Raw genomic sequence first — 16,341 nt, 5'->3', positions numbered from 1 at the left:
GGCGCATAACGTTGTTCAACATCGTCTTTTTCCCGATTCATTCATCTTTAATACTTTCCCAACTTTTTTATTCCACTTTTTCTTTAATTTAGAAAATAGTAAATATAATGTATATATGATATAATAAGCGTGTTTTTTTATTGTGCTAATTATTTATTTTTGATCCAATCACTTTATAGCTAAATATAAAAATGTATAATAAATACTTATACTAACCTAAAATTATTTGCGTTCATAAAAAAATGTAAGTAAATTAAATTAATATTTTACAAAAGCACTTCGTAGTATAGCCGCAGTCGGGGTAGTATTTAAAATTACATCAAGTTATGAATTATTATCAATTTATATACTAAAAAGGTACAGTCGGGTTCAGATAAACCTGACCCCCCCACCAAGATCCACAAGTGTTAATTAACGCCCTTATTGAAACGGCTGCGGTGAAGTTTGTTGCGCCGTTTCTTCTTCACCTGCGCTTTGGAAGTCGGCGGTAGACTCAGTTGGGAATAAATATTTGACGTCATTACATGATGTACTTATATCATCCCAAGCTGAATAAAGAATTTTGAAGTTTTTTGATCTAAGTAACTTGCTACCACAGCTCAGGTTTATCCATCACCGACTGTACTTACTCGATTTTTTAATTGCATCAAGATATTATATAGCAATGATATGTACATTCGATTTGCACATGAGTATTTTTACATTTCAATAATCATTTTAATCTAAGATTTTAATTAAAATATGACTAATTAACAAGTTACTAAACGTAACGTCATTTGTTACATTCACTCATTGCCTTAATGAAAGTTATTGATAAAATTGGAGAGAACAAAAAAATTTTTGTAGTACCAACAATGTATATCGAGCAAATCAAGTTCGAACTGTTCCGCGTTAATATACAGGGTGATTTTTTATCCAGTGTCCAAATTTTTTCTAGGTATTAAGTACCATTAATACATTGATTATTTGAAAAAAAAATACGCCTGATTGCACGTGGTTTTTTTTTGTTTTTACTCATACCTATTCTTATTGGTAATTTTATTGGAATCCAATAAGTATGTAATTAAAAGCCTTTTGCAATTTGACGGTCCTAAGCCCGGAAAGTATGAAGGGAAAATTTGCAACTTATGTACACAGCAACTACGAAAAATGTATTTTGTCAATGGAAATGGAAGGGAAGGGGTCAATGCCCACGAGAGACGGGGCGATTGAAAGCGCGTGATCTTACCTACCGTGTTTATGGCGCGCGGTGTCAACTATTGTAAACACTTTTGGGATAACTTTAGCACGCTTTATTTCGATTTTTTTGTATGGAGAGGTACATAACGAAAAAATACGCGTCTTATTATTTTCGACAAAGAATATAATACATAAATTTGGACACTGGATAAAAAATCATCCTGTATACATATAGTGGAGTGCTAAGTTTCAGTGTAACTCATCAACAGTGTAAGCAACCTTGCTAGCCACCAGGCTAACTATACCAGATATAACCGCCATGACGGCGCTAACGGCCGGCATCCACCAAATTGACGGCCGATGGAGAAGGCACGCTCCGTCGTGTCTGTACATGCAGGTCTTATCTGAAAATTAATACGTTGAATGATTAGTTCACTATTGTTTAATCTGACCGCCGCTAGATGGCGCTTTGGGCGAATTCATCGGAGGCCAATGTCATCTATAACATATTAAAAAAAAAAAAAGATTTAAAAGCCATGACATATTGCCACAACGCGCTCAGTCGTGGTAGTCAAGATGCGTAGTTTGTATGAGATCTTTTATGTACTGCTATGAAAATCAGTAAGGTATGCCGAATTCGCTATGTTCGGCGAACTGGTCCGCGATAGTGTGGCGCATTACGTACGTTATTGCCAGTATAAAATAATAATTAATTATTTAACACTACACAGCACAAAACAAAGTCGTTTCCCGCTTACTGTCTGTCCCTATGTACGCTACTGATTTTGATGCGATTTTTTAAATAGATAGTGTGATTCGCGAGATAGGTTTACGTGTATAATTTATTATGGGTTTTCGGGCGCCAGTTTTGGATATAAATTAAATTGATATATTAAATATAATAACACACTATGATATCCAATCTTTGAGGATGAATCCCTCGGTCGGTGGCGTGAGGTGAATTAAAGAAAGAACGAAATCATTTGTTCGGCAAACCCATAAAATCCAAATATTAACACTTAAGTGTACACAAGACAAAAACAAAGTTCGCTTGCTAATCTCTTAGTTCTACACAATTCTTTTGGCATTTTAAATCTTTATTTTTATTTTTTAATTCAATTTATTGCATTAAATTTTCACATCTTCTGACGCTTTATTATCATTACTATATTATTTACTATCGTACTCACTTTTGCTCTTTCAACCAGCCATTGTACATTGTTGATTCTTTTTTTACCATAAGAATGTATAAGTTGTAAACTGTTGTGTGGACCAATAAATAAATAAACAAAAGAATATCGAATAAAATATGTCAGTAGAAATGGCGATCAGCTCAACATGGTGCCATGGTAACGAGAGGTGCGATAAATAAACTCACCACTAATGAACATGTACAGCAAATGTCCCAGCACGTGCGCCAACAGCGCGACCGCGGCGAACCCCGCGCCCACCGACATGGCCTTGTCGCGGGGGCGCCCCGCGCGTACTAGCACCATGCCTTGCATCAACAGCGCCGACCCTGGACACAACCACAGTTACACGATCCCAATAATAATAATAAAATGTTTATTGCCATAAAAGATTACATGTTACAGATTATTTGTATCGAAACTAACACGAAAGAATCTATACAAGAAGGAGAACATGCAAATCCGAATGTTATTAACAAAGGTTCCCACAGTAGGCTTAGCCTGTCACGTGGATAACCTTATAATTAGAATTCACAACAAGAGTTAATGTGGACTAAAACGAACAAGATGACAAGTTTGGCATATTTAAAATAGCTTTATGAGAAAAATAATATTTACAAGATGCTTTTTATGCAGTGGTGATGTAGAAGAATTAGTTAATGTAGAACAATTTAACAACTCGGTTTTAATTTTAAGTTTAGCTACGTCACTTTAATAGATGATCTTTAAATATTCTAACCACATGAATCTTTGTACGTGTGGTAGCCGCTTTAGAATAGGACAACATGCATCCAGCTCTTAATTTTGTAACTTTAGGAAAATAAAATTCAGTCCAAGGCCGTATTTTTAAAACTGTGATGTTAATAAAAAACAGTTTACCATTTGTGTAAAAAATGTATTAGTGATAGAAGTAACAGAAGGTAACATACTGAGTTGGTTTGGACATGTCATGAGGAAAGAAAAGGAACATGCGAGTACTTAAGAAGATAAGTGGATGGTCGTATGGGGAGAGGAAGGGCTAAAAAGAGATGGATGGTGTCAGGGAAGATAAAGGACAAGAACGAAAAGAATAGACATATTGCGCCGTCCTCAAATAATGGGATAAGGTAAGACAGATGATGATGTGTAAAAAAATTATATTTGATTTTAAAAAAGAAACAAATAATTAAATTAGAAAAGCGCCTGATAAAAAAGTACGACGTTAAAGCTAAGCTTCATCTCGTTGCTATTATAATTTGCTCAGGCGTTTAAAATCAGAACCGTATAAAATGTGTTTATTAGGACTAACCTGCAACAGCTAGAGTAATGGTGAATAAAGCCTGGTATATACCATGTGTAGTCTGACATGACATGACGCTGCAAGCGCCTCTGAAAGCGCGTTGAATCCCACAGCTGCAGTTTGAGAAGAACCTGAAAATATTAAAATGAGTACTTAGGTACCTAAGTAACATAAATGTATTCGATATGTGTTTTGTTAAGGCACATTAAATGTATTGTGTCTTATCAGAAATACCTCACTCTCATCTATTTCAGTCACCAAACCAGTGCTTGCAGCGCTGTACCTATTCCGGTTTGAAGAGTGAGAGAGACAGTATGATTACAGGTACCTACACAGGGCACCTACTACCGTGGCAAGTCCATTGGGTACAAAGTCGGCAACACGCGTGTGAGACATGTGTGGCTGCGATGATCACTTACTATTAGATAGGTCGCATAAAAAGAAATTACGTACTGATATTTTTATCGACATTATATTTCGTATCGTTATTTGTCTCATTCGTGGTTATCGATATTCTATCTATACTATTGCTGTAGCTTCAAGATGATTCAACGGCAGGCTATCAACCGGCAAGACTAGTTGTTTCTTACGTCAATCCTCCAATGTTTTCACTAGCGGAGCACCCGGCGTGACACGGAGAGAAGTATGTGGTAGACGAGTCAACGTCACACAGAGGAGCGAAGCCGTAAAGGTCTGAATTGCAACTGAAAATCATGAAGAAAAGGTCATATTAGAAGGGTATGTTCTACTCTTCATATTAGAAGGGTGTGTACTAGTTTTACTTCTTCCTTTTCAAGTTATTATGGTTATTTATCTACTTGATGGGAGATCAGTATATGGCTACTTTTACCGCCATGTGGTAGTAATCATCCGTGGTACAGGAAGGTACGTGGTACAGAGTAGGTGAGCCAATTGACCAGATATTACCATAATGGCTGATGATGATGGATATCAGCTGGATGGGATAGTCTGAAAACTTGGGGAGAGGGGCCACGCTGTCGTGTAGTGGTGAGTCCTTAGGCTACTTGGATGACGTTCAACAGACTACGAACTCGGATGGGAAGACGCGAGGACAGTTTAACCAGATGGAGTTTCATATTCGACAATCTTTTGAGAGTATGGCACCACGCCGCCAACTACGAGCATACCTATTATCTTGCAAGATTTAATTCAAAATTAAAAATCCTTTATTCAACTTAGAATAATATACATCACTTACTCCAAAGCACAGGTGAAGAAGAAGCGGCGAGACAAACTTCACCGCAGCCTTTTCACCAAAGACGTCAATTAACAAATGTAGGTCTCATAACGGCATGGTAATGTTGATCATCGACAAAGCTGTGGCACAACACCTATCAGGGAAAATCTACTTAATGTTGATATCGTTGGAGAGCGTCATCACGATAAAGAAGAAGGGTATAGGTAGATACTCACCCGCATTGCTGGCTACAGCTCGGCTGCTGATATTCCTCCCCCGACCCCTCCACATCCTCAATGCCGCAGCTCAGCAACGCCAGTATGACCATGAATACAGCAGTGACAATAGCCACGACCCCGCCCACTCTGGCAGCCGTGTTGGCTTTCACGCCATCTCGCCGACGCACCGAGAAACGGACGCGGAAAATCTGTGGACAAAGTTGTGAAAGTATCCTGAAAAATACCCTATATTTCATTAAGCCGGCTCCATACTATTAGAAAACAGTTGGCAGCACATGGTCGGATACGGCATAAATTACTGGTTTTTCATTACGGTAAATAAGTGCTCTTATATGCCACACATCTTGTATGCAAACCTACCTACGCAATGTACATTTTGCAGTGGCATCTGTCCTCTCTTTCCAATCGAAGTTCAGTTTTTAAGAAAGTTCAGCATCGAAAAAGTTCGATCTAACGATGCGTTCGATTAAACTTTTTCCATTGTGATTCATTTCGTGACAATACACATGTCTGTATTACTGTGGTAAAACGGAAACTGTGTGCCATTTTTGTATTGTACTTATCAATTTTTCATTACTTCTACGAATATAGAAGGCGATCAGTTTCGACAAATTGTTTATAAACTATATATATATATTGAATTATAATTTTCACCTTACCATGATGAAGAAAATTATGACCATCGGCCTGAAGATGCTGCTCGCTATTGTTGGTATCCGAGGGTCTGACCTCAGGGATTCTATGTGAAATCGCGCCTGTAACTCACGAAAATTAATAATTAAGTATACTTAATTCCTATTCTGTTAGGTAATAAAAAAATCGCAGGTTTATTTATAGGTAAGTGAATCGTATACAAGGTTTTTTTGTCAGCTGTCAAGATCTCTCTTTTATCCTCGCGTCTTTCCGATTGCATTCGGGGCTATTACGTTGCGAAGCGTGGGTGAACTAAAAATATATAAACTCTGAAAATTTTAAAATTCGCCAATGTTTTTACATGTTAGGTTAGGGACGCTATTAGGTCATCATACTTATAATTAGGTATACATTGTCATTTGAACCTAAGCCACGTGTAAAAATTGTGTGTGTGTGGAAATAGTTTTACATGAATAATCTATTTAAATAATACCTACTTGAACAAAGGCTTGGTTGTAGTCCACGAAGCCGAAAAGACCAGAATTGAGGAAGGCAAGGGCTCCGATCTGAAGAAAGATTGCCTTGTTGCCCAGGACTCTTTTAACCATAGGCAGAAATCCTGAGAGTGATTCAAATACAATGTAAATATCTAGAGTAAGTGGAAAAGTCAACGCAGAAATATGAAAACCCCAAATATGGAACGAATCTTAGAGAAAATAATATTGATACTATAGTGCATCAAAGTCAAAATATTTTAGTTCAAATACGCAAATATAATAGCTCTTTTAATTCACTGAAGTTTTAAGTCGACGTCAATAATTAATATACTAAGTTTAACACTTCCTTTAGTATTTGCGTTTTGAAAATTAAAAGAAAAAAGCAGCGGCTCTAAAATGCACTTGTAATAAGAAATGGAGAAGTTTGTAAATTAAAAAAAAAAAATATATATATTTTGTGATTTACAAAACCAGAGTGAATAAAAAAACTCTTGAGATTAAGTTATTACAGGTGAAATTGTCGGTGAAACTCACAGACCATTTGTAGCTTATAAAGCAACCCACCATCGTCATCCATCATATCTGGCGGCTCGTAATCCGGCATCTTCCTCGGGAACAACGTGAACAACGCGGCGAACATGATAGTCAGCATCGCTAGTGAGAGGTGGGCCACCCACCAGTCGTCCCTATAGCCGCCTGGTAGCAGCCACGTCTGCCCAGACAGGCCGAGAGACAGACTGATCGACATCAGGATTCCTGGAAGTTATATCATCATATGTTGCCCTTTTTATCTCATGTTAGCGTTTTCCATTGAGATGGTACGCCTGTCTACCTATGAGTGAGTTGAAATTCATGAGAGTATTCTAGTCTCATATGGTTAGAAGGGAAACGTTTTGTGAATTTGATTTGGCGTCGATTAAATCAAGTCAAGCTCTGATCTGAAATATCGCATCAATAAAATTTAAATAAAATAACATGATATATACACGATACATGTAATAGACAAGTAAACTAACTGCTAACCATGGTTAGCGCGAAGAAATGATACGGGATCGGAAGAGAGACAGGTATACTTACTTGACTCCAGGTCCTATTGTAATAGTGAATCAGTACAATTTTGCTACAATGTCTTTTACCGACTTTGTCCACATATTATGCAGGAAAAATATAAGAAGTGATCTTTGACAGCCACGGTCCTTTAATTTAGTAGGTATTGACTGCACCCGCAAGTGTAGCGCTAGTGTACGAGTGAGTGAGTTTACAGAATACAAAATGAAATTAGCCATATCCGCGCGGAATCCGACGTGAGTTTTTTGACGTCTCTTACAGAATCGAAACCCTGGAACGAATCTATTCCCTTATTTAGGTATATACATAATTATTGTCATGTTTGTTGTATAAAATCTGACACCAGTACACACAGACTCGAAAAGTAAAAAGAAGATTGATATTACCGTAAAAGTAAGGTCCGTTCTGAGGCTCATGGTCGTCCAGATACGTCAAGCCGTGCGACCAGATGGAGATCTTGACCAGGCAGCAGAGCACAGCAGTGGTGACCAGCATTATGGTGCGTCCGACGATGTTGGGATCAGGCTCTGATGACACTTGGGTGTCGTTGCCGCATACACCTGAGAAAAAGAAGAGAATTTTGCTGTTGCTGATGACAAATATGCTAAAAATGAGGACGGGTGTCAAGGTTTCTATGTGATTATTGATCTGTTCCGTAGCGTGTTAAAAAGTTCTATAGAAATTCGTGTATCCGATAGTCGCTCCGCATAGGTAATCGTAAAATCTAAGATTCCAAACACAAAGTGTCAGAGTCGCTCGAGAAAAATTTAACTATACGAGTAGCTACCAAAGTAGTTTTGAAATAGATATATCTGGATCTTGGCTGAAAAACCTATACGGCTTGTTTGCTTCACCGCTTTCTCAATCAATAAATGCAAAGAAAAATTAAGAATCCCACTTACCAACATCTTTGGACACTTCCTTGTTGAACGGGAAAGCCAGTACAAGCAACGCGGAAGCAGCCGTGATGGCGAGCCAGAAGGACAACGCTAGCTGGCGCTGTTTTCTACCGGACCATGCTATTAAAGCACCGAGAATGAACTCTGTACCTGATGCTCCTAGGAACACCCAGTCTGAAACAGTACTTTTTATTTACTGTTTGTATTTACATTGTTTTTTAGTAGCGTAGTGGTCGAACTGCTGTAAGCTGGTTGCCTGACGGTAAGTAAACACCGTTGCCCATGGACACCAGCATCCCGACACGGGTCTACGGTGCGTTGCCGACTTTTAGAGAAAGCGATAAATAAACTCTTTCCTTGAAGACCCCAATGTCGAAGGTATTACGGAACGAACACACATATTTATATTTCCCTAGGTAGTTTGAAGTTTGACTGTTGCACTTGTTTAGTTGGCACTAATTGAGTTATTGCCACCAGAGGCCATAATCGGAAGAGGATTATGGTCTTGATAAAGTAAATAATTAAGATTGAGCTAGCCCCAAAGTAAGTTCTAGACTTGTGTTATGGGATACTAACTCAACGATACTATATTTTATAACAAATACACATATAGATAAACATCCAAGACCCGGGCCAATCAGAAATAGATAATTTTCCATCATGACCCGACCGGGGTCAGCGATAAATACAGGACAAATTTTAACTGGTTTGATTACCTTCAACCAACTGAGGGTGATAGCCGGAATCGGCGTCTCTCTTCAGCAGAATATAGACGTTGTGATCCAGCAGAATCAGGATCAGGAGAGCTCCTTGCAGGAACAGGTCGAAGCGAGGCACTGTCAGGATGTATGTGCGGAGGAGACGCCATAGCTTCAGGAATACTGAGGATATTATAAGGTTTTTAGTGTTCTGTACCCGAAGGGTAAAATGGTACTCTATAACTAAGATTTCACTGTCCGTCCGTCTGTCTTTCAGTCTGTCTTTAGCCTGCGTCTCATGAACCGTGATACTTAATGTTGAATCTTTTCCTAATGATGTGTTTCTGTTGCTGCTATAACAACAATTAAAAACAGAATAAAATAAATATTTAAATGGACTCCTATACGAGTACAACATACATGATTTTTTGCCGGTTTTGTAGATAATGGTACGGAACCCTTTGACGTCCGACTCACAGTAGGCCGGTTTTATTTAATGTATTATACATTAAACAAACTGTAATTATAAAATACTGCTGTGCTGGGCTCAACCATACGCATGTCTACAATTCATATTATGACGTCACATTTAAATATATACCAAATATTATAGCGAAAAACTAAATAAGAAGTATAAAGGGAGAGTTGATTATTAAGTACTTAGATACGTAACCGAAATCTATGCAAACTGTACGTAGTGCTACGGATTAATAATTTAAATATTAATTGCACGTTGTTTTGAATATTAAATTCGTTTCCGAATCACTCTACCGTACATACATATGAAAGTTATCAAGAGAGTAGGGCGCCCCAACATTCGTAAAATGCATTCATTTTTACGATTTACTTAATAACTAGCTTGCCCGCGGCTTCGCCCGCGTGAATTTCCACGGGAGAAGTTATTTTTCGCGATGTAAGGTGTATGTCCTACTCCGATGTACCTATGCAAAATTTCAAGTTATGTTGAGTAGATAGAGCGTAGGTAAAAATGTAACAAACAAACAAATTTACTTTCGCATTAATAATATTAGTTAGTATTCGGATGCACCTGCTACCAACTTAATTATATAGGTACCTAGGTAGGTACTTATTCTGTATTCGGTATTTTATGATACCCTCGTGAGCGCAATAAACTAAACGTCAAAAATAAGAATGACAGTGACAGCGCGCATTTTCGAGAAAATGGCAAATTACCTATTGCCTTCAAGTAGTTAGTAAGTACCTATATATTTTTAATTTAAATAAGTTTTTTTACAAAAATGACACAAGCTTTTATTGTTGTCAGAGAGATATCATTGCATTCAATGCGCAACAATAAAATCATGTTCTTGCAGTAAACCGTTTCCTCTTCGAGAGCCATTCAGGGAGTGCAGGTCGTGCTTATCATAATAATGCATTGTCATCCAAACTAAACGTGTGTAGAAAATTTCAGCGCAATCGGTTGAAGATATCTGCTTCAAAGTTGAGTTGCAAGTTTTCACCCGAATATTCTATATTATCGTTTTTTACTAATCAACGCCCAGCCTAAACCATAGAAGCTATAAACGCGAAATTTGGGCAGTAGCTTTAGGTTATTACATAGTGCTCAGATAAGAAAGGACTTTTCAAAATTCGACCCCTAAAAGGGCAAAAATTGGGGGTAAAGTTTGTATGAAAAATAACGAAAATCTTTACTGATCTACTTGAAACTTGGCACAAATGCTATGCAACAAAAATAACGAAACCCGTGTTTCAGGATTTCTTAAAATTTCACTTTTAGGGTCAAAAGGGTTCAATTTTATTGGTTACTGTTGATGGTTCGAATTCTGAACTTCAATTATTTTGAATCAAATCTGATTATCTATAAGTATATACCTAGGTTGATTTCTGAGAAAGATTTATTATGGTTTTACTCGAGCGAAGCCGGGACGGGCTGCTAGTTTTGAAGTAAAATAAAGGCTTGTAAAATATATATAGTTTTGTACTGATATAATTACAAGTTTATGGAGTTTACATTTTTCATACATAACTGAAGTTGTATTTGTATTTACCAAAATTTTATACGTTGTGTTGTGCGTAGGTATACAACTTTTTATTTTTTGTGACCTTTGAACTATTAATTAATCAAATTATCATTTCGCAAAACCGCCGGATTAATTGATTATGTTAGGAATTTACGTACGTGGGTGGTACCTATATTAATATATCATTACCGTCGTATATTTGTACCTACTGTTTATTATGTAAGTAAAAACATAACGATAAAGTCTTCGATCGCTGTGACCTTCCCCAAGAATCGCAGTAGGTATTGACATACCTACTGCGATTCACTGGGAGTCACAGCGCTGTGAACTCAGGTTAAATCAGCTATTTGAGTAATTGGAAGTTAAATTGAATGACTAAAGTAGAATTAGCTCAGGGGGCTTACCACCATCTCTTAACGCGATCCACTTTACGACCTGAACTGAACTGCATCGCAAATTAGTACCATCGACTGAATTTTTAGTATTAAGTAATGCGATTCATTTTAGGTTCCTAAATTGAACTGAGTTGCATTGGAATCGTTCTGTAAAAGTTGATGGTAGACCTACAGTTGTTGAATGAAACGCACAACGACTTGGCTGAACGTCATTTAGCTTGTTAAATGGGATAGGTACAGTACAAACGAATTCGTATTGTTTGGTTTAGGTCAACATAAATGATAACCTGTCATAAGATAAAAAAGAAGCTATCCTAATTGTTAAATATCACTTTTATGTATTTTTTTAAACCGAAAAAATACATTTATACGTAGTTTTACAGATATAAGCATACATTAGTACAATAGGGAGGGGACAGACATACTACACGTACCGACTTTGTTTTACATTATGATAGTGGAACATTATTTTAGTAGTATGATAGCATAATTTTTATATGTGGTCGTAGAATGAGGAAGAATTTTTCAAATATTGTTAACATTTCGATTTTGTAATGATATCTTATCATATAATCTTCCTTTACATCGTAAATATATTTTGAAGAAGTTCGTCGCGTCAGTTTGTCTTAACGCGATAAATTTGAAAACTATCGGACGAATTTTTGTGCGGTTTTCACTAATAGATAGTGTGGTTCCTGAGGAAGGTTTAAGTGTATAATTTATTGTTTTACCCGAGCGAAACAGGGACGGGCCGGTAGTTTTAAATACACAGATACATATTTATAATGATTTTGATAATTTATTGTATAGATACACCTACCTATTGTACATAAATCAATCTTATTTATTTTCACATGACAAATACTCGTAATAAGTATATAGTTAAGTATTTTTCGTCAGAGCAAAGAACGCCTGTGTCATAGATCAACTTAAAAGAATAAAAACACCTGAGACTTTCTTGATTTTATTGAGCAAAATACATCATAAAATCAAAAATACAAGATACAAGGGAAATTAGAATTAAGTTCAAGTCCAAATCGTTTATTGCCATTCATATTGTACATCTGTAGACCTACCATCAACTTTTACAGAACGATTCCAATGCAACTCAGTTCAATTTAGGAACCTAAAATGAATCGCATTCATACCACTGCGCCACCGAGGTCGACGTAATTGTAATTCAAAAGTTTGAAGTTATATAGATTGAAGATACAAATGACGCCCTGCAAGGGCATAGCAAACATGTTAGGGAGCTAGTAACTACTTTAAATACAATATAAATTTCACGATTCACAATTTCAAACAAGTAAAGTAGAAAAATCAAAGTGAACTAACTTATCATCGAAAAATTCTGAAATATAATATCATACAGACAGAGTACAATCCTATGTCATACTGATCAACAATATTGTCTACTTGATCAACAAAATAAAGGAAAGTTACAAAGAATATTGACGATGAGTGATTTAAAATCTTGACTAAAAATGTGGACTATGACCTGGACTATGAGCAAAGCAGGATGTCAATCTGTTTATCTATCTATATCTATAGATAATATCAGTTAAAAATCAATACAGTGACTAAATCAGTGATTTCTATCATAAAAGATAGCCAAGTACGAATGGAGGATGCAATAGAAATTTGTGCGAGGCATTTTCTTATAACATTCGCATATTTTTCTTTATTATATATTTATTATTTATCATTTTTATATGCAAATTGTATAATATTTTATTATGTCACTAGCCGCGCGTCCCTGCCTAGTTCAGATAATAATAAATTATATTTCTTGAATTACACTATATATAATCTATTAAAAAAAGCTGCATCAAAATCCGTTGTCTAAAAAATATAGATACAATTTATGATCTCAGCATATGTAGTGACAAACAGCGGGAAGCGATTTGTTTTAGACTAAGTATTTAGTGATAACTACAGATTTTTATTGTTTCATAATTTTATAAACTTTGGATTTATGTTTCCTCATTTTCACGATCGAGAACGATAGTATATTCAAATTCAGAAATTATACCTTCACAAGCACTTTACACGTCAAATTTTATATTAAATAGTCCCTTTCATTAATCTAAATTATCTGTAGATTAAAATCTAAATTATTTGTAGATTTCTCACAAGCTAAAAACTATATGTAATAACAAAAATAAAAAAAATTTAACACCAATGTTATAAATTTTATGATGCCAAAATCTGGAGTTCTTAAGAAAAACCCGTTAGGTATTTCATTCCACGGAAAATTAGACAATTTTCCGTGGAATGAAATACCTAACGAGTATCCCATCCGAGAGGAACAAACCTTCCAAATGAAAAGGCATTTTTTTATGCTAACTTTGGTACTTTGGGGCGTAAGATTTCGAGATTTCGTGATGAGTGATTGAATGTTTCACTTTTATATATAGTTACATATAGATTATCATCAAATACTAACTTAAACACACGTTAGACCTAACGACCATACAGATATAGGTACAGGACACACCGGGAAATTATACTACCTTGGACATTTTACAAAAAAACTTTACCGTTTTCGTTTTTCAACATTTTCACAATACACAACACAATAATTTAGTTTTCTCTGCACATTCTTCACACGTTTCACCACTGTCGTACGCTACACACAGCGCCTGTGCTGAGGCCACTGTTTTGTATTCTGATTAATGTATAATCTCTCCGCATTCATTAATCTAAATTATCTGTAGATTAAAATCGCACATGTATATTGTGTGCGATAATTTACTACTTTTATTTGGTTTGCTATGTTTTTTGGTTCTTTTTTCGCGAATCTTGTACCTACTTACTTAATTACCAAATTTTTCAGTATTTAATGCAAATTGCAATGTAATTATGCAGGATATATCTTAAACAGATTGAGCTGAAGTTGTCTACACACGATTAGTTTGGATGAAAATGTATTATTATGATAAGTAGGATCTGATGGTACACCCAAGAACGGCTCCAGACGTGGGAACTCCTCAACGGTTTACTGCACGGAGATGATTTTTTTGTCACATTTTGATTATGATCTCTCTGACAACAAAGCGTCAAAGTGTCAAAAATTACATTTTTGCTTGTGTCAACTAAAAGCTTGTGTCAAAAATTACATTTTTGTAAAAAAGTTTTTAGATTTTAGTTATATTTAGGAGCTCAATGTTGGCGCAGTCGTTAGCGCGCTCGGCCTATGATACAGGCGGTTAAGTCACTCTCACAATGGCAGGTTATTGAATGGTGACCAAAAATATAATGTTGGCCTCCTTAGTGCTTCGGAAGGCACGTTAAACCGTTGGTTCCAGTTGTATTTGCAGTCGTAATAACCCGCCAATCCGTAATGTGCCCGCGTGTGGGTAATACCCCTTACTCCTTATCCATTCATAAGAAAGGCCCCCGCCGCGGCCCTAGGCCCTATAAATAACATACTTGCCTAATTATGATAGTATTGAGCCTCACGAAGGATATTTTATCTGATAAATAAATAAAACTGCGTCAACATTTTGTAAAAACATTGATTTATTAGTATAATTCATGTTGTACTTTGTCATAAATTACTAATAATATAATTATTAAAAATGACATGGTTTTTGTCCATAGTGGCTCACTGGTGGTGCAACGGTGCTATTATGTAAAACTAAGTACCTAAATTAAACAATACTCTTCTCGAAACTTAAAATATTCAATTAAGATTAATTTATCGACTTAACAATAAAACTGAGATTCTAACTTTAATGATTTTATAAGTGTTCCAGAAGGGCAACTACGAAACAACCAACACGTAGAACGTTACTAACGTCCACATGCTATCTCTTTCTCCCTTATCGTGTAAAAAAATTAGAGAACGTGTGGACGCAATCACTTGTTTTATGTTTCATGGTAGCCCCCGATTTTAATCTTTTCAGGTACGGAACCATAAACATGTTATGTTGGTTGATAACATGTTTAATGGATTTCACAATGTAATAAAATACATTAATTACCTACTAAATACTATTAAATATCTCTCATATATCTCACAACACAACTAACATGTTTAAAGAATTCATATTTTGTATATTAAAGTAATAAAGAAACAAATATTATATGTAAACATTTAAAGTTTAGATTTAATGAGTTAAAATAGTATTAAACTTATGAAAAATCATCTTTGATGCGCGGTAACTTGTAAAATCTTTAATTTTCATCGCATACTTATAAAAATTGTCACTTGTTACTTAAATTAGTTACATTCAAGTACTAACTACATACAACTTAGCTCAACGTTGAAACAAAATTAACAAAACCTAAATTTTAATTACGAAGTCAATTCAGTCAAATCTACAACTGTCAGAATTTATATTTTTAAGACGCCGCGGAATGAGGCAATAAATATATTTTCATTAGTTTTAGTGTAAATTGTTCTCTTCACTGGCATGTATCACAGTTAGGTTCACGAACATAGTGATTGAATGTATTTTGGATGGACTTTTGAATAAAATTATTATATCTATTATTGTTGTAGTATCTATTAAATATATCTATTATTACTGTTGGGGCTTCTAAAAAATTGTAGCGCTTTGTTTGCGTACTTTATTAGGAAAAGAGTGGCTTCGTTGATACAACGTATTCGGAGCAGCACCAACGGCATTCCAAATGTGTTGTCTGACAGGATTGACTGTCTAATAATGAGACACTGGGTCGAGATTCATGTGTCACGCACATGAATCTCGATACAGTGACTCAATTCGTTTGAAAATACATGAACTGTTGCTCACTAACATAGGTTAAGAATTCTACTAACAATTTATGGTATCAGACCATATATAAATGGTCTGACAAATAAATAATAATTATTATTATATTATATAAAAAAAATTAGAAATTATATAAAAGAAGTACTTTGTAAAAAGGCATATTACAAGTCTGACGATTATGTGAACGACAATAATGTTTGGCCCAAGCATGGTGCAGTATCCTCATAACATATGTAATTGGTTTATGACATTATTACGTACGTTTTGTACATTTAGCTTTTTATTTATATACATATTTTGTGTGACAATTTTCAATAATTTTAT

The 16,341-nt window shown here is 35.6% G+C and overlaps 1 protein-coding gene across 1 annotated transcript; it reads right to left on the bottom strand.

The window, feature by feature from the left end:
- Positions 1 to 62: 62 nt before the first annotated feature.
- On the bottom strand, positions 63 to 13,935 carry LOC128678130 (solute carrier organic anion transporter family member 2A1-like). Its single transcript, XM_053759465.1, has 12 exons — positions 13,819 to 13,935; positions 8,899 to 9,063; positions 8,186 to 8,356; positions 7,670 to 7,843; positions 6,780 to 6,971; positions 6,216 to 6,337; positions 5,745 to 5,840; positions 5,083 to 5,273; positions 4,239 to 4,352; positions 3,658 to 3,779; positions 2,558 to 2,698; positions 63 to 1,583 (listed from the first exon to the last, which is right to left on the bottom strand). The coding sequence occupies exons 1-12, from the start codon at positions 13,835 to 13,837 to the stop codon at positions 1,429 to 1,431; spliced, it is 1,662 nt and encodes a 553-aa protein (XP_053615440.1). The 5' UTR covers positions 13,838 to 13,935; the 3' UTR covers positions 63 to 1,428.
- Between the last annotated feature and the right edge of the window lie 2,406 nt (positions 13,936 to 16,341).

Source organism: Plodia interpunctella, chromosome 19, assembly GCF_027563975.2.
Source record: "Plodia interpunctella isolate USDA-ARS_2022_Savannah chromosome 19, ilPloInte3.2, whole genome shotgun sequence".
In the NCBI taxonomy this organism is placed as follows: domain Eukaryota; kingdom Metazoa; phylum Arthropoda; class Insecta; order Lepidoptera; family Pyralidae; genus Plodia; species Plodia interpunctella.
This window is presented reverse-complemented; position numbering and strand designations above follow the sequence as displayed.

Excerpts from the sequence above, each read along its gene's own strand:
- LOC128678130 (XM_053759465.1), bottom strand. Across the intron at positions 8,357-8,898 it reads TCACCCTCAGTTGGTTGAAG|ACTGGGTGTTCCTAGGAGCA; the intron begins GTAATCAAACCA and ends GTACTGTTTCAG. Across the intron at positions 2,699-3,657 it reads CATTACTCTAGCTGTTGCAG|GGTCGGCGCTGTTGATGCAA; the intron begins GTTAGTCCTAAT and ends GGTTGTGTCCAG.